The sequence below is a fragment of the Anabrus simplex genome, chromosome 7, assembly GCF_040414725.1.
Source record: "Anabrus simplex isolate iqAnaSimp1 chromosome 7, ASM4041472v1, whole genome shotgun sequence".
In the NCBI taxonomy this organism is placed as follows: Eukaryota; Metazoa; Arthropoda; class Insecta; order Orthoptera; family Tettigoniidae; genus Anabrus; species Anabrus simplex.
The window spans coordinates 98,846,845-98,866,277 of NC_090271.1; the positions used below are offsets into that span (position 1 = coordinate 98,846,845).

At 38.6% G+C, this 19,433-nt stretch overlaps 1 protein-coding gene across 1 annotated transcript in view; it reads right to left on the minus strand.

The window, feature by feature from the left end:
- Nucleotides 1-18,843: 18,843 nt before the first annotated feature.
- Adsl (adenylosuccinate lyase) overlaps nt 18,844-19,433 on the minus strand; it is a 49,339-nt gene continuing 48,749 nt past the window's right edge. The window contains exon 9 of the mRNA XM_067151921.2: nt 18,844-19,085. Coding sequence (XP_067008022.2) covers nt 18,999-19,085 — 87 coding nt within the window. The 3' untranslated portion in view covers nt 18,844-18,998. The remainder of the gene's footprint in view (nt 19,086-19,433) is intronic.

A 19,433-nucleotide genomic window follows, 5' to 3' on the forward strand; every position in this document is an offset into this window, starting at 1 on the left:
GCGTGCTGGCCTTTGGTCACAGGGGTCCTGGGTTCGATTCCTGGCAGGGTCGGGAATTTTAACCATAATTGGCTAATTTCGCTGACACGGGGGCTGGGTGTATGTGTCGTCTTCATCATCATTTCATCCTCAACACGACGCGCAGGTCGCCTACGGGAGTCAGATCAAAAGACCTGCACCTGGCGAGCCGAACTTGTCCTCAGACGCTCCTGGCACTAAAAGCCAAACGCCATTTCATTTCATTCCATTCCTTTTCATGTAAACTACAGACAGTATCTTTCTAACCCTACGTGCAACGTAGAAATGTTTCACAGATATTTGAAATGCTTGTTCCTGTTCATTTACCAATTATAATCACAACAAAGAATAAGCCTATCACTTCAAACCAACAATTTACGTCCAGCTGGCCATCATTACAACAATTTTATTGATAATAAGTTCAAATTAGTTCAAAATATCGGAAATTACTTTCTTGTTGTGACTACGAGGCCCTTAGCTGAGTCTTGACATGGCTTTTACTATTCTAGCCCATCCGACCTAGCCTGGTCGACACTTGTTCTTTTCCGACCGCGACGGCATTAGCGCATTCGAGACCTAGGAAGTTTTTCATTTCCACGCACTTTGTGGCCTTCATCTTTCTTTTGCCGATACCTTCATTTTTCGAAGTGTTGGTCCCCTTCCATTTGTTTTCTTCTGATTAGTGTTTATAGAGGATGGTTGTCCAGTTGTAGTTCCCCTTAAAACAATAATCACCACCACCACTTTGTACTATATAGCTGCATGGGTTATCAATAAACTAGTTAAGAGTAGCTAAGAACATCACTCTTGTTGCATATGTACAGAATATTTTTGCCTTAAAACCCAAAGAAATACCATACGAATGGATAACAACAGTTACCATACGTAATTTAATGCACTCAACTCAAGAGGCATTCATAGTTTGTCAACATACTGGGGTAACCTTTTAGAAACGCAGTAGATATCGGAAATTACTTTCTTAATAAAGAAAACGCTGAAGGTAATTTATTACAACCGTCGTTTAGTACTTTAAATACAGTACTTGCGTTCAGTATTTCATGTACCGGTAATCATAATATGACACAGGTACTGTACAGATTTCTATGTTTCTGTCAATAAGATTACGTATTTGACAGATGATATTAATAAGAAACACAGTAAGACCAAGTAAAAGAGAAGAACTTGAGCTTTCCTGTTGATTCTTGATTCTCAAAAAAGAATTTCAAGCTCTGTTAATTATCTTCCTATTCAAATAGCTGTGAATGTATTCATACCATTTAAGTGTTATACAGTTATATATACATGACCAGTAGATGCCCAATTAAATTTTTTATGAAAAACAGTTGGTATTTAGTTTTTATTTCAATTTACGGTACCGAAATCCTCTAAATTCGAATACACTTGCCTTTGGTTACGCTCGCTTAAAGACCCAATATGGCGGCTCCATAAGTAGCATTCGTGACTTGACCTCCCTAGACAGACCTTGGAGTGGCTGTAGCACCGACATATTTGAATCCACTTGAACGCCGCGTCTGCCATATTTTAAGCGATCAAAACAAGTGGACGTGGTGATGAAATAAGTACACAGGTTGCAGGAATAAAGACCGTTCCACAGTTTCCTTAATTAGGAAAGCATTCAAAGATGCATAATCTCTTTTTAAGAGGGCATCACAACTACAAGATATACATACTTACATACTGCATAAAGAAGGAAAAATAACATATTTCCAGTAATTACAAAATAAATAACACTACATGGCCATTAAAAACATATAGCCGTACATATGGAGAATCAAAGTATAGAACAGAAAACCCAGAACAAAATAATATGAAAACATGGAGAAATAATTCATATCCCTTGAATAATAATAATAATTCTTTTCTTTGTCGTTTAGGCCTACTGAGGACCACGGGGCTCGTATCTACTCTTGGGTAAAGTTGTTGCTTTCTTCTTCTTCCAATACTCCTTCATTTGCTGACTATGAGCCAGCTTTCTCTCCTCGGTCCACTTAGTTCCTGTAGTCTTCTTACTTGTAAGGGACGTTGGGAAAACTCCGTGTCGGATGGCTTGACGGAACAGTAGTCGGTCATGAGTTTGTCCCGGTGGGATATCTAGTTGTTATAATAATAATAATAATAATAATAATAATAATAATAATAATAATAATAATAATAATAATAATAAAGGGGCGGATTTTTGAATGACCTAAAAATCTTCGAAATATTTAAGCAAATTCTTCTTCTTATTCTTTTGCTACCGCTTTTTCCCACGTCTGTGGGGTCGCGGGTGCGAACTGCGTCGGACATGTGGATTTGGCCCTGTTTTACGGCCGGATGCCCTTCCTGACGCCAACCCTATATGGAGGGATGTAATCATTATTGCGTGTTTCTGTGGTGGTTGGTAGTGTGGTATGTTGTATGAATATGATGAGGAGAGTGTTGGGACAGACATATATACCTAGTCCCCGAGCCAGAAGAATTAATCAGAAGCGATTAAAATCCCCGACCCGGCCGGGAATCGAACTCGGAACCCTCTGAACCGAAGACCAAGTACGCTAGACTAAGTAAGCCAGTGAGTCGGACGAAATATTCAAGCAAATATGACCCAAACATCTTTAATATATGGCCGAAAAAGGAAAAAATATGACCTCCCATTATAATTGATTAATTAATTTAGGCCTATAAATGAACATTTGTCAATTTTGTTTGTTACATTCAATTTCTGTTAATCGCAAAGTTCTTTTTTATCTTCAGATATGGCAGCACACGTACCATGAAAAATCAAGAAATAATTAGCAACGGATGATGATCTGATAAAGTATTTAACTAGTTCTGAATCGGCAAATTTCTATAAAAATGACGATGAAAATATCCATATCTGGTCTTAGTATTCCTTTCCGGCAGTGAAATTGCACTAGATGATCATGTGCATTTTCAAATTGTCAAACTCAAACCCTCTTTGGTAGTTAGACAGAATGTTTCTGGTACCTGGAGAAATTCCGCTCGACGTCACACGATGTTATGGGGGCAAATTTGAACAAGCTTATGTCCTCCGGAGAAAACTGTTGCTGAATATCCCTAAATGTTGTATGGTGTCCACAAAGAATGTCAATTATCTTACAAAGGGTAAAATAACCTTCATTTGAGAACAGCACTCCTTACAGTTCTTCAGAATTTTTTTTAGCCACTTCACCCTGCCCTTTCTTTAAATCACACTCAATGTTCTTCATAATATCCAACGTGTCACTTGGGGGAAGCCCCACAGTTTCAAGACGAATGATTGTTCTTGGTATCACACCGAAATTCGATTATATGAACGCCAAATTCCCGACCGAGCTGGCATAAGTAAACAAATTTTGGATAATCCTAACAGATGATGAATCACAAGGATCAAATTCCTGAACAACCGTCTTGAAGGAATCATAATTGCTGCAGTAATATTGGACAGCGTCGAGCCAAGTTCCACAACGAGCAAGGACAGGTTGAGGTGGAAGAGGCAGAGTAGGAACAGTTTCTTTCAACTTTTGAACTCGAAGGGGAGCCCTCAGGTATATTTTCTTACCATTTGCAATTAACTTATCTACTTCAGGGTAGTTGATCCGAACCTCTTCGGCCACTCTATGCAAAGCACAGACAAGGCAGGTTACGTGGACCATTTTCGGAAGTAGATTTAGTCCTTTGGCTGCCTTCTTCATGTACGGGGTGGCATCAGTTACAAGAAGTAGTATGTTGTTTCTTTTTACCCCATCTGGCCACAGTAACTTCATAGCATCATCAAACGGCACTGCAATGAAGGAATGTTTTTTGTTGTCTAAAACCGCACGTTAGGAGAAACACATTACCGGGCTTGTCATCTTTCAGACTGCCAATAATTACGTTATCTACGTACCTCCCATTTACGTCAGATGTTTCGTTCAATGAAACCCATATCTTGTGTTTGAGAACTTCAGATCGTATCTTCTTTAAAACATCTTCATAGAGTCGAGACATAACATTTTCTCAAAGTTGATTCATTGGGAATAGGTTGAGTGATATACTTTTCTAAGAAGGACCTGAAGCTGGTACCTACTGTTCAGTTTTTTCAAGGAAATGTTTGAAGTAACCATCATCCTGCAGAGATCCTTACAGAATTCCGATCTGCTGTCTGATGGAGCAGTAGCTGCACATGACGCCCATTCAAAAAGCAAACGCTGCCTATACTCTGCCGCGGAAGATTTGAGTACTTCTGATGTTTAGTTGTAGCGCAGTGTTGTTACACATTAAAACGTTCCTGAGCACATACCTTCACTTCACACAGTTTACAATATAAAATAACACCATCACTACCGGTACGAAAATTCTGCTCTCCAAATTCCTTGACAAACTGCCTTAATTTCACACTATCTGAACAAGTCGGTTTAGGCATGGTGAAACTACACTGAAGAAGTGGTCTCAAAACAACAAACCAGACAGTTCTACATTTTCTAGGAAACAGAAATACCACTTCATTATCTATGTATGCACCCTAGGCTGCCTTTCTCCTGAGTATAGACAATCACTTTGTGCTCCTCATCAGTAAATTCCAATCTTCCGAATGCAAGTTCACAGCTGCGCGCCCCTAACCGCACAGCCAACTCGCTCGGTGTACAATAAACACTTCTTAAATTTCAAACCAGTAAAATACTGTTTTTGCTATGCTTGGTGTACGTTTGACTGACTTAGACCTACATCAAACGACTGTCCAGGCAGAAGACATCATGGAGAGAGAAAATGAAAGAAAATATCAAATTCAATGAATCATACGCCAACACCAGTTGGCAAAGATAAACAGGTTCCAAGAATGCATCACTTGGCATTCTTGAAGGCGAGCATTTAACTTTTCAGTTCTTATAACTCACGATGTTCAATCGCTACGCACAATCTCAATGTCACCTCATCTCAATTATGTTCTCGCGCCAACTTGCTTTGTTTTGACAACTCGAAACATGACTGTCCTTTATGAACTTGCCTCTGCAAGTAGCCCTGATGTCAGGCATAGCGCCACTCTATGTTATTCTAGCTCGTTGGTTCAATCCCATTTTATTAGTGCTCTTTGAACTTCGCAATACCTACATTCTTTGACCATCACCCCATTTAGGAAACATTGCCCCATTTCCGCAGTGGTACCGCTACGACAGAGAGCCAACTGATGACATCTAACCATCAATATAAGATCACAAGAAAACTAAACCTGGAATCAATGGAATCAGCAGAAGAAGAGATCTCTATAATAAAACAACATCTAGGAGACAACCAACTCGACAGCGCAGCAAAATTACTTGATAAAGTGATAATAGCAACTATTATTCCACAAAAATTATGCTTGTTGTTTGAAGGGGCCTAACATCTAAGGTCATCAGCCCATTCCACAAAAAAGAGGGAAGATCAAAGCCTTGGCGCGAGAACATAATTATGATGAGATGACATTGAGATTGTGCGTAGCGATTGAACATCGTGAGTTATAAGAAGTGAAAAGTTAAATGCTCGCCTTCAAGAATGCCAAGTGATGCATAATCAGAAGCGAGAAAGAAATATAGGCCGAAAGACCTAATAAAAGAAAAGAAAGATATATATAGAATAAGAACAGCGAAATATGCTATGAGAGGTCCATATATTGCACTCAAACGAAGAAAAAGCCACAATGCAAACGTTATAGGTATGTACACTTGGGAACAGCACTTTTCAAAGATACTAACATCACAGGTAAACCAAATGTCTTCGAGATTTTAACGAGTAAGGGAAATGATGTAGACTTCCAAGCCATTACATGTGTAGAGGTGGAAGATGTACTTAAATCAACGAAAACAAAAAAACGGCAGGAGCAGACAATATATTTAATGAAGACATCCTGCAATCACCAGACATTTTACTTGACACCTGGCAATTACTATTAAACAAGTGCATCGAAATAGGGGATATTCCCAGCAATTGGAGGAACTCGAGAATTAAAGTACTATATAAAGGTAAAGGCAATATCGACGACCCAAATTCCTAAAGGGGAAAGGCTCTTGAAAGCAACATGCTAAAGATATTCGTAAAACTCATCACCAACATGCTCATGTAGGAAATAGACTGTTCTATACCGGAAGAACAATTCGGATTCCGAAAAGAACATAGAACACTCCATGCATTGACCAATCTAATGGGAGACATAGAAGAGGCTCTAAGACATCCGAAGAAAAAACGATACTACTTCTTCTTCATAGACTATACAAACGCTTTCGATCTACTTGACAGGAAAATTCTTATAAAGAAACTCGAACAATTTCTCGGATAGTCACATCCAATGGTGATTTTATTTATTTATTTCCAAAGAGTCTATACAGAGGTCACCTCCAACTTAGACCCTGTGCTGTTAGTAGTGAAAAAATCAATCTAATATACAATTATAAATAATAAACATGCTGTGATAGGTATAGTAGCCATCCACGCAGTGATCGCTGCCCGGTGGAGTCTGGTATTTACTAGGTGATTTACTAGGTGATTGCCAGGGGATCCCGAGAAAACTCACGATAGTAATAAGAATTTGTAATAATATAGATAACAGCTCCCTCCTGCAGTGGTAACTGCTGGATGGAGCCTAGCTATTAAGAAAAGAATAAACTGTAATAGGGATAGTGGGTCCTCCACGCAATGATCACTGCACGTTGTAGTCCGGTGGTTACCAGATATTCGGCGCTTGCCGGGAATTGCGAGGCTACTCACTATATTAAAGGGATAATAGAATAATCGGCCATTGGTGATAGTACAGTAGTGAGGAATATCCAGGTATATAATATAATTATAATTAATTATTCAATTTCATCGTTAGAAATCATACAAACGAATGTCGTATTGCAAGGTGACCCAACCAGCCCTCTGTTGTTTAATGTTATGACCTTCGTCATCCCTAATGGAATACAACAGGTAACTAATAGTACATCTCTCTACATGTATGCCGACGATACGGTTCTTGCATCTACCAAAAGAGATGATCCTCCAGAACGCACTTAATGTCATCTCAAAATGGACAGACGATAATGAACTTCAAATGAACAAAAAGAAAGCAATGTAGATGGTCTTCAGACGGAGAGGAAGAATTTTTATTTTATGTTATAACAAAATACGCACAAAATGTCGTTCGTCTCGGCTAACCGATTTGTATAGTGCCACAGCAAGTAGTGGAGACTGTGCATGTGCTGTGAGGAAGGGTAGCAGGGGTATATTCTTTAACCAAGGTCATGGACGCAGTTATGATTCACACGCTTACCGCGCGCAACCGTCAGTCTGGCAGTCTCTTTAGTTTCTGTTACTTATTGTGTAGTCAAATACTAAATGACTTAATTTTATAATCACGCCGTATTTCTCTTTAACTGCAATGCATGTGTAATATTTTTTCTTTGGTGAAAGTTTTATTGTATAGTATTGAATCAAAATCTCAAAAAAACTATTATTCTTCTTCATCTGTTTACCCTCCAGGGTCGGTTTTTCCCTCGGACTCAGCGAGAGATCCCACCTCTACCGCCTCAAGGGCAGTGTCCTGGAGCTTCAGACTCTGGGTCGGGGGATACAACTGGGGAGGATGACCAGTACCTCGCCCAGGCGGCCTCACCTGCTATGCTGAACAGGGGCCTTGCGCGGGGGATGGGAAGATTGGAAGGGATAGACTAGGAAGAGGGAAGGAAGCGGCCGTGGCCTTAGGTACCATCCGACATTTGCCTAGAGGAGAAGTGGGAAACCACGGAAAACCACTTCCAGGATGGCTGAGGTGGGAATCGAACCCCCATCTACTCAGTTGACGTCCTGAGGCTGAGTGGACCCCGTTCCAGCCCTCGTACCACTTTTCAAATTATGTGGCAGAGCTGAAAATCGAACCCGGGCCTCCGGGGGTGGCAGCTAACCACACTAACTACTACACCACAGAGGCGGACAAAAACTATTATTACCGCACTTAAGTTGGTAGACTCTCAACCTTTACCTCTCTGTCGAAATTCGCTCAGAGAGCATCAAAAACTTACAATTTTGTTGCCCTTTTTCTTTTTTTTTTTTTCCTTTATTTTTCATGTAGTTATATACCCAGCCACCCCTCGCTGCTATATCCCCACAAACCCAGATACTTTTTGTATTCTGTACCTTTTTGCCCCCACCCTTCTCCACTTGTAATTCCTAATCGCTGCTACTGTAAAGAACATTCAAGAGCTGGCAACAGAAACGGCCATAACCTTATTCTACACCAAGATAATGCCAATTCTGACATATGGACTTGAAATCTTCTGGTTCAAATTATCAGTGAAAGACCTAAATATTATATACTGGGCAGTTCTGAGCTTGCATCCGGGAGATAGTGGGCTCGAACCCACTGACGGCAGCCCTGAAGATGGTTTTCCGTGGTTTCCCATTTTCATACCAGGCAAATGCTGGGACTGTACCTTAATTAAGGCCACAACCGTTTCCTTCCCACTCATAGGCCTTTCCTATCCTATCATCGCTGAAAGACCTATCTGTGTCGGTGCGACATAAAACAAATTGTAAAAAAAAAAAATGTAAAAAAATAAATTAGAGAAAGTTAAAGCTGAACCAGTTTTACGGCCTCTTCAACTATTTTTGTGTGGATGAGAGCATATTGGCCTGGAGCTGCTGTATCTCGACCAATAATGGCTTCATCAAACTCATGAAATGGAAGTTGATAACTTTTTTGGCACCAGTCTAACCAAGGCGAGTGAAGAGAACGGACATGTTGTGCAAAGCGTGCCGGGTGAGTGGAGTAGAAGTGAGAGCGAGCAGGACGAGTTGAGTGTTAAAAGGAAGATGATAAGCATTGAACAATATAGGACCATTATTGGTAGGTGGCAGGGAACTAAGAAGAATACTACAGCCATAAGTAGTGAAGTTAGCTCAGGGTGGAGACTGAAAGGAGAGATGCTGATGGTGGCAGCAGTTGTCACTGTCCTGCTGGTTATTGGGGGTGTGGAAGTAAACCCAGGCTCACAGGGCAGCGGCAACATGAATTGGGAGGACGTTGAAGTGTAAGGTAAGTAGGTAGTAGAAGAAACTCTTTCCGTTTGAGCAGTTAAAACGGATGATAGAAGAGCAAGTTAAGGAGCATGAAACAACGATACGGTGGATCCAGGAAAACACTAATGAGGTCAAAGGTAAAATGGAAAACAGTGAGAGAGATGTAGTCTTGCTAAGGGAGAAAATAAAAAATATGGAAGAGGAGGTGATTCAGCACTTTTTCTGCTGCGTCAGCACCCGAGGTCATTGACTCCTGCCAAAGGACATTGATCTCGTGACATCAGGACCACATGACTGTGACGTCACGACCACGTACTCTTATTTGTAAACAAAGCCACGTGCTTGGCCACATGCTTTTTTGACAGCCTGGCCATCAGATTATATAGATGTTGATTCCCATAGGGAACCTGAAATATTTGTCCCGAATGAGTAAATACCAATATAAATGGACCATCAATTTTTCGTAACGAGACAAATTCTCTTATAGTGCATTAGTACTGCTGGTGGCTCCAAGTAGCCTATGCAGTGGCTTCCACATTATGCACTAGCCATGCATCTTGGTGTGTGTGCTATTTACAAACTGATGAGCCCAACTTAGCACACTGGGACAAAACGCTGGCAACTAAGAATGAGTTAGCTGGTAAATTTATAATGTCCAATAACGTACCATTTATATTGGTATTATAAATTTATTCATTCGGGACAAATATTTCAGGTTCCCTATGGGAATCAACATCTATATCAAGTGTCAGTGGGACGAATGCAAATATTCGGCAGAGTAGAAATCAAATTACCCTGGCCAACTATTTTCTCTGTTTTCTTTTTCTTCTTTTAGTTTATGGACTGACTTCAAATACAGGCTACCAGCAACATTCTTTTTCTCGAAGAGGCTTTCATACTTTAACTTTTGCTACCTACAAAGAAGTCGAAGATTGTGGTTTTCTTGTTCTGCACATTGTGAGTGACAATCTAAACCCATGATGAGAAGACGTCTTCCTCTAAAAAATTAAACATAAGATCCGTCACTGAGCTAATAGTGAAAGATCGCTATTTCTTGCTCTTGACCAATGTTACATAACCTACTGAAGAATATAAGAAATTCCTTACTACACAAAGTTATGTTTGATGAAAAGGATGAAATCAGCAGTCATTACATCAAGAAACAGTATGAGCTGCAATGAAGAGATACTGTGTAGCCAGTCCCCTTCCTTACACGCAAACACATCGAACGTTAAATTTTGGAAAAGTTAACACGAAGCGTGCGAAGGACGTATTCTCCATTCAAATAATTACAGCTCTAGAATACATGAATGACTATTGTCACCACAGAGAAGCACAGGATTTTCCAAATGCAGGAGTTACAGTAAAGTTTTGGTAAAGTATTAAGAGGTGGCTTGATATACAGTACATGATGTTAGTAACACAAACATTGCCTCTCTACAGCCTGATCAGATGTTACTTTGGATGATGAAAGACATGAATGGTTGGATAAAGTTTTCCCGTAGACTGCCAGTGATAAAGCAGGAAAGCAGTTCCTTAGTACATACCTTGCCAACCCGCGCTTATCGGGCCAAAGTACTCAGTGCTCAGTTCAGAGTAACTCCCACCACTTGATTAGCGATTCCCTTCTCTCTTTCTCTCTCTGCTTCTCGCTTTGAACTGTTTGCACGCCGAGTTCGAAAGATGATTCAAAGAAGTGGAGGAAATGCAAAGTGAATAGACAGTTTTTAAGACACCATTGCCATACTGCCTGAAGATGCCGCAGCCAGCTACCACATGGAGTTGATCAGATTACAGTGCCATACAATCCTTAAAGATCGGTACAATTCTACAAGAGATCTTCTACGATTTAAGAAACATTTGTCCCAGCATGATTTGCCACAGCTACATCTACAGGTATGCTGATTTACTGCAGTTTTAAGCGCAAACATTTTCAATATTGAACCTTAAAAAGTTTAAAAGAAGATCATGCATATCAGATGTAGTTTTAAAAGCTATATTATGCATCCAATCAGCATAAAACATTTATCCCAACATAACTAAACTGGTAGTATCGAGGAGGTGGTAAGTTTCTACTTTTAAAAAATGAAGAAAATTGTGTTAAATTCAAAAAGACACAAATTTTGGTTGGATTATGTGAGATAGAAAAAATGAATACTTACACTAACTTGTTTGTGTTAAATTTCAAACATCAAATTTCCTTTGAATATGTGAGATAAAATCCATTTCCGTTTAAATGTTTCCTTAAATAATTTATTTTGTTTAAAATTCTAAAACAAATTTTTAATGATTTTGTGAAATAAAAATTATTTGTTATACTTTTTTTTTTTTTTTTTTTTTTTGCTAGGGGCTTTACGTCGCACCGACACAGATAGGTCTTATGGCGACGATTGGATAGGAAAGGCCTAGGAGTTGGAAGGAAGCGGCCGTGGCCTTAATTAAGGTACAGCCCCAGCATTTGCCTGGTGTGAAAATGGGAAACCACGGAAAACCATCTTCAGGGCTGCCGATAGTGGGATTCGAACCTACTATCTCCCGGATGTTGTTATACTTTAAAATGATATCCTTTATTTAAAATTGTGTTAAATTAGTAAAATACCAACATTTTATTTTTGATTTAGTGGGTTAAAATATAATTTACATTGATGATTTGATAAAATAATTGCCCTTGTTTATAAATGTGCTAAAATTGGAAATATCAAAATTTCGTTTTGATTTTGGGAGACAAAAACAATCTGTCAATAACTGTACATATTTAGCTATTCAACTTGCAGTAAGAAAGCCATCGTCGCGGAATTCAGCTTCAGTGCCACCGAGAAGTAATGATCAATTTTGACAGAATTTGGCAGAGGTAAGGCAAGTCCATTTCACCTTAATGGGATGGGGTTACAAGATAAGTTCCTTAGGTCTCAGGTACCAAAGACCTATGGTGTCATAGTTGCCTACGTTCCTGATCAGTGGACTTTTGCTCTCAGCGAGCGCGTCATAAAACTTAGTAGCTGTGCTACGTATCCTGCAACGACCTATATTATACTACATAGACTGGCTGGATAAGCCCACACAGTGCACTCTGTATCTCACAAATTTAGCTTTGACACCATATTAAGTTCAGAGTGTCTTGCAGAGATATCCAAATTTATATATTAAAATAGGATAATGTTGCCAATATCGCACCAGCTCTTAAATCGCACCACGTTTTTAAATATACCAGTCATATTTATACTCTACCTAGTGATAGTAATTTGAACTAAGAAACACTCCCATGATATAGTTTGGTCTCCATGTGTGTGCTAGTTTGTGTTGTATTTGTCTTACAAGAAGAGTGACCATTTGTATGTAAGATCTGTGTACTTTTCATAAGGGTCCTGATACTAAGGTGAGAAACGTTCGTACGTTCACTTCTATTACAAATAATCAAGATATATTTAGGTACTCTTTGACATCGTTATATTTGTGATCCATCCAAATGTTTGGGTTAGGGAATGAAAAACTCACAAAATCGCATGGTTGCTGAAATTGCACCACCACTGAGTTGCCTAAATAGCATCGGTGCAATTTAGGAATCTTTAATGGTGCGATTTAGGAATCTTAGTAAATAAAGGTGCTTAGACTAGATATTTTCACATGGTACATTTACAGGATAAAATCGTTTCAAGAGTGGCCGTGAAAGTCGATGTTCCACAATGTGTACAGGCCTAATGTTGTTTCTTTCTTTCTAGAATTTGGTTAATATGACAGGGAGGCAGTAATGGGAATGGTCTCTGGAAAATATGACATGTGCATTGGCGGAGTTTAAAGAAAGAAAAATAAAATTGAATGAATGTTGCAGAAAATATGAAATACCAAAGAAAACCTATCTAAGGCACGCCCGAGGGGAAGTTATTTGGGGAGTTAACCGTGGCAGCAACACGGCAGTGAATGGAAGACAAATAGAGTTACCACTCGCAGCTGACAAAGAAGTCGTTAGTGTAATTTTAGAGTTCAAAGAGAGCATGTTCGGTCTTACAGTAACTGACGTCAGGAAGTTAGCTTTTCAAATACTTGAGGCTAATCCCCATCTTGATAATACATTTAACAAGGAGAAAGAATTGCCTGGAAAGAAATGTTCCTACGCTTTTGTGAAACATCATCCCACACTTGAGTTTCCGGCAGCCTGAAAATGTGTCTATTGCTATGGCTAAAGGTTTTAACAAGGAAAGTGTGAACAAGATGTTTGATATTCTGGAAAAAATTGTAGACAAGTACAAACTAAACGCACTAGGGATTTTCAATGTTGATGAATCAGGTTTCTCAACAGTACAAAAAAAGTCGACTAAGATAGGGTCGTACTAGCACAGAAGAGGAAACATCAAGTGGGTAGTAGTACTAGTGCCGAAAGAGGAACTAACACAACAATTGTCTGCTGTGCGAGTGCTAGTGGGAGTTTTGTGCCCTCAATGATAATATTTAAGAGGCTTAGAACGCATTCTTACTTGAAAACTGGTGCTCTACCAAAAGCTCTTGTGGAAATTTCAGACACTGGTTATATTCATAGTGAGCTCTTCATCGAGTGGCTTGAGTATTTTATTGCATATGTCAAACCATCAGTAGAAGAAAAGTTCTTCTTGTATTGGATGGCCACTCGACACACGCCAAAAATCTTGAAGCTGTTAAACTTGCAAGATCACAGTGTTTTACTCCTGCAACTTCCAGGGCACACAACACACCTTTTGCAGTGCCTTGATGCAGAAATATTCAAGCCACTGCAAACTTACTATGATCAGGCACTGTGCAAGCTAGTGAGCCATCTGTCACTAAGTTTGAGGTTTGTTCTCTGCTTTCCGAAGCATACAGTCGAGCAGTGACCTTGAGCAATGCAGTGGATGATTTCAAAGCCACTGGAATCTAGCCCGTAGATCGAAATATATTTTCCGACTCGCCAGACAGAACTACAGCCGTGTCACAACCACCACAAATTAGACCTTCCAGATGTCTTGCTCTGACCATCTATGAAATAAGCCCTTTGCTTTATCCAGTGACCAAACAACGAAAAAGGCTAAAGAAAGGTGTTTAGAAAGTTGAACAGTTGACTTCAAGCCCGTATTAAAATACGTTACAAGAGATCAGGGACAAGAAATTTCTTCAAATTGCAAAAACAATGTTGAAATTTAAGAAATCAACTGATGAGCCTGGAACTTCAGCACAAAGAAGCAGAAAAGCAATGAATCTACCACTTGCTCATTGGCATCATCTTTTCAAAATGTTGCGGTTGAAATCACTGCAGATGACTGGTTCTGCATCATTTGTGAAGAAACTGTGGTAGAGGACATGGTGCAATGCTCAGCTCTAGTTCTCCTTAGCACTTCAAGTTCAAGTACAGAAAAATAAATTTAAATGTTGACTTATCCTTTATCCTTCATTCTGCTTCATCTGGAATGCATTATCAGAATGGATGACTGCGTGGTTGAGATAATCTAGAAGCATCCTCATGTCCTAAGGTCCATTGGTATCAGCCCTCCCATTTAAGCTGCCATGATGATTATGATGAGTCCTTTAGAAGAATCCATCTTCCATCTTGTTCATCCAGCATTGAAATACAATGAAATGTTCTAAGGCTCCTTCCAATGTGATGATGTTTGTTGTAGGTGTCGAATTAATCATCCTTAACTTGATTTGAAGACTATCCAGAAGTCATAAGATGAAGTGTCTCTCAAGATGATCTGGCAATACATGAGACTTGAGTATTACGCCTTGTATGTTCAGTCCTCAGCCCTAAGGCTGGTTGGATCCTCAACAGCTCTGCCATCAGCTGTCATAGACGGCCTAGGCATCACTGAAGAGGCATACTAGGGAAATGAGGACTGAGGTAGTTTCCCTTTGCTTTCCTCACTGAGCCAGAAGTTGCTGCCAAGTCTGCCAAGCCCACTGAAATGCATGCATCAACCGACCCTATGAGCAACATTTTCACACCATTCATAGCAGGGACTGGCTGCATAAGGAATGGTATTACTAGCATCACTCATACCTCAGTCACTTTCATATTGTCAAAGCCAAGGTGAGACAGGTCAATGAAAGTAACAAAATTAGCGTACCGTATACCAGAAGACATAGTGCACTGAAAACACTAGGTCCAGCCAGCAAAGGCAATATTATGCCTTATACACTTTTATTCCATCATCGATGTCAAAGGTAGAAAGTAAGTCAGTTGACATTCCTAATTTCTATTGCGTTATTGTGGGCATAAAAATATGATAATGTCGAACTTCCAAAGTTAGTTTATTAAATACAAAAATAAAATATCACTAATTGCACTTACTACAGTAGTTAAACATTTATATTAATTAACCACACACACACACATCGTAACTATCTTCCTTTCCAAGTATGTGGATGGATTACGAACTCGAGTCGATTGAGTTTCCATTCGCGCTGAGTCTTCAAATTGTTTCATTGCTCTGTTCTTCAAAAACAGGTGTGAAAAATGAGAACATGATCAATATGCCTCAAGGTCAAGTCGAGCAGACATACAAAACCCAGTCGTGCCTAAACAAAAGTAGAAAAAATCTATGCAATGCAGCAGATGAGCTCGATTGTAAAGATGTAAATGGACATGGTATGTTCTGAATCACAATTTATACAACTGTATTACCGTAGTTTATAAAATTTAGGCTTAACCATCCGCTCTTCAGACTGAATGTCTTTTATTTCTCATAACCATTCCTACAATTGCACTTTAAGAGTTATTTGATGTGGCAGAGCAATAACTTGCATTGTCTATCACAATAAAAGATTTGGGAGGTTTCACTGAGACACAGTATGGGCCTGCCTGTTTCCTTCATGTCATTTTGTATAAACATTCATCACTCTTGGCTACAATAACAGAGCGCTCAATAAAAATTGTCTATTGGAAGCATTCTCTTTGTAACAGAACCCAACATCATACAAAATTTTTCAAATGACCCACCAACTAATTTCAATATTTAGCTTCCCATCACAGGCAGTAAGTATGTCATTTAAACTGGGAATAAACTCTCCTTTATACAGACTTAAAATGAGTCATTGCTGTGCATCACAATCAAAATGATCATTGATAGTCTTGTTGCTTTAGCAAGATCTCTTTTTAACAGGATAAAATGGATGAAGTGGACTAATATTAATAACTAGTACAAAAGCCTACCTTTGACACTTGAAATTATATCTGTAAAGTAATTGGAAATTCTAAATGGACTATTAATATATCTTATGAATTACAGTTTCACTTTCTATGTCTTATATGGCATTCAAATGGAAGCAAAACAGGTAATATAGTATTTCATCACAAACTACACTGAATGCAGTTGTCGCTCGGAGTTGTACTTTGACAACTGTGGATCTGTGTACTCTTGAAAAGTTACATACACCTGTCCAAAACGAATCGCGATCAACAGCGTCATATGTCCTCATTCCATACGAGCACTGTAAAGAGGTTTGGAATTTCATCCAGACTTTTGGCATGCATTTTAGTGATTAGAAATTCTATAACACCACCTCCCCTACCCTGTCGGCCAACATTCTGATGGTAAAAATATTTTCAGTGAATGGGACTCGAACCGGCTAACCATGGTATAAGACTGTACAGACTTGACGCATTAACGACCATGGTCACCAGGTGGGTTGCTCTATCTCGTGCTTATCGATAAATGTCGAATGGAAAAAATTATTTGTTCATTTCACTGAAAGATAGTATTTTCCATTGAACAGTTCAAGTATTATGGTCATCATTACATTGTTCTTGTAACCCATAACTGGTAGGTACCAGTTTAAGTATCTTAAATATATCTGTGGAAGGCAATAGAAGCTAGGATGTATGCAGTTCGACATCTTGTCGATAGATACCATAAAGTGGGGTAACTTCGGCCATACAGGGTAACTTCGGCCACTGACGAATAGCAACACTTATTTTCTCCTGCCTCCTATACCGAAAAACATGAACCACTTGCAACAACTAAACTGCATGTACAATAGAATGCTCTATCAACAATCAGTAGTCAAAGAATATTGGCGGGCTCATTTTTGAGTCAATTTTTTTTGCAGCCCCAACTATTGTCTTGTCTTGTAACAGCAGAAAACAAACTGTTCTCTAGCCCCAGCATTTGATTCTCCATTCCAGTGGTTTATGGGGTCAAAATGTAAATATGTCTGGTAACTGATCAACTCAATTTGATCTATTTTATTCAAATAGGTTTTTCAGGGAATAGTTTTGTGATAAAAGTTGTCCTCTTCCGGGGTAACTTCGGCCATGCCGAGAACATACAGGAAAACATCACGCGGCTGCTGTTATTTTAATTACAATCCTGCTTACTTCAAGAATGCTTTACATGAGATTAATAAAGCCACAATAACAATAAACGGGGAAGTTTATCCCGACAGGGAGGGGAAAGAAGGTTCTAATTTTCAATGATAAATAGACAGATATCAGTTGAAATGGACGATGCACATTTAAGAACTTGATTGACGGCCCAGATATTTTCTAATTTAGAAGACAGTGTATTATGAGAACAGTCTACAAGATTCTTTTCCGATCTCCTTTTCTCTCCATACAATTGGGCTTTACGATTTTTGTACCTTTTATTTATTATCTTTTGTACCATTACAAATATTTATGCAATGCAACATGTAATTTGTAATATCATACAGTGCTTGTACACTTAGGCTGAATAAAATAGTTTCTCCTTTGTGGAAAATGTAAATAACATCAATACACATCTGTTTCACCACAAATCGTTTTAATTTGTTTGTGATTGTTGATAATGGGCGTTCTTCATGTTTTAAAAAGACATTCACAATGGCCGAAGTAACATTACACCGAAGAAAACTTCATTTCTTGAGTTATTTTATGTTGTCGAAGTTACCCCAAAACATGGGGTAATTCCAGCCACTCTTTCGATAATCAAAATTCATTACTGAATAATAATTAGATTTATGTTCATATTTAAAAATAAAGAACAAACATGGCAGAACTTATATTTTTCAGAAAATTAGAGGGAATATTTCACATTTTAATTTTAAAAATATACGAGAAAGTGGCCGAAGTTACCCCGTTTTACGGTATAACCGTGTACCTATGTTATCATGGCGAATATGTGATAACGACTTTGCTGATAGAAATGTATTTTTCTTTTAAAAAATACAAAAATCGTGGTCGTAAGAGGTTCATTGTATTTTTCTTGAAAATAAGATATAACAATCTATAATGGGTACCAATTTCAGCTGTTGAAACCTTCTCGCTTTCTCAATATTGCTATGGATGACAGACAGAATTAGGGATATTTTATATATATATATCGATTGATGAGTACATAAAAAAATTAATTTATATATATGTTTATCTGTGAGCCTCCGTGGCTCAGGTGGCAGCGCGCCGGCCTCTCACCGCTGGATACCGTGGTTCAAACCCCGGTCACTCCATGTGAGATTTGTGCTGGACAAAGCGGAGGCGAGACAGGTTTTTCTCCGGGTACTCCGGTTTTCCCTGTCATATTTCATTCCAGCAACACTCTCCATTCTCATTTCATAGCATCTATCAGTCATTAATATATATATCACATTGGAGTGTGGCGACCCCATCGTAATAATAGCCTATATATGATTCATTCATTACATCCCTGACCCTGTCAATGACTAGACAACAGGTGGTAGGTTTTCATATGTTTATCTGTAGTCTGTTCAGTACATTCTGACATGTTCCTGTAATATTTACACACAGTGTGCTATATTTATTTTAAAAAGCATGATGCTAAGGACTTGAAATCCATTGTGGAAATGAATGCTAATATAAGCACAAAGCTGTTTATATTTTTATTTTTTCTGTCGTGTCAAGGTAAGCAATATCAGTTGGCTCTTACAGAAAAATATAATATAGCATTTTCAAAACATTCATTTTAAAAGCTAAGTAAGTGTTGAATAACAAGGAATAAGGCCATTCTATAAACAGTGTAAAACAATTGTTTTTATATTTCCAATACGGCTGCTTTGACCATTTTCCCCTTATACTTCTCCAACACAGGAAAGACTTCTTCTTCCAAGAATTCTGTCACCTATAAAAAGAAACACAAGATATACTCAGTTAATATACTTCTCAACAATTGGAAATAATGACTACAATTAATTATCTTGATAATTAAACAAACAGCAATTATCTTGATAATTAAAAGGGTCAAATAAAATGTTACATATATAGAAAAGAAAATAGGTATTGCAGCAAATTACTGTTGTTGTTTCTGTTTGGGTTATCAGTATGGACTGCAGGTTGATTTGAAGCAGTTCTCTGTACTATCCTTTCCTGTAACTCCTCTTATTATTCTCTTACTGAACATGACAAATGATTTAGATGAGAAATACAAGCAAATACTGTCTACATGCAGATGACTACTTTTCTGAGTTCA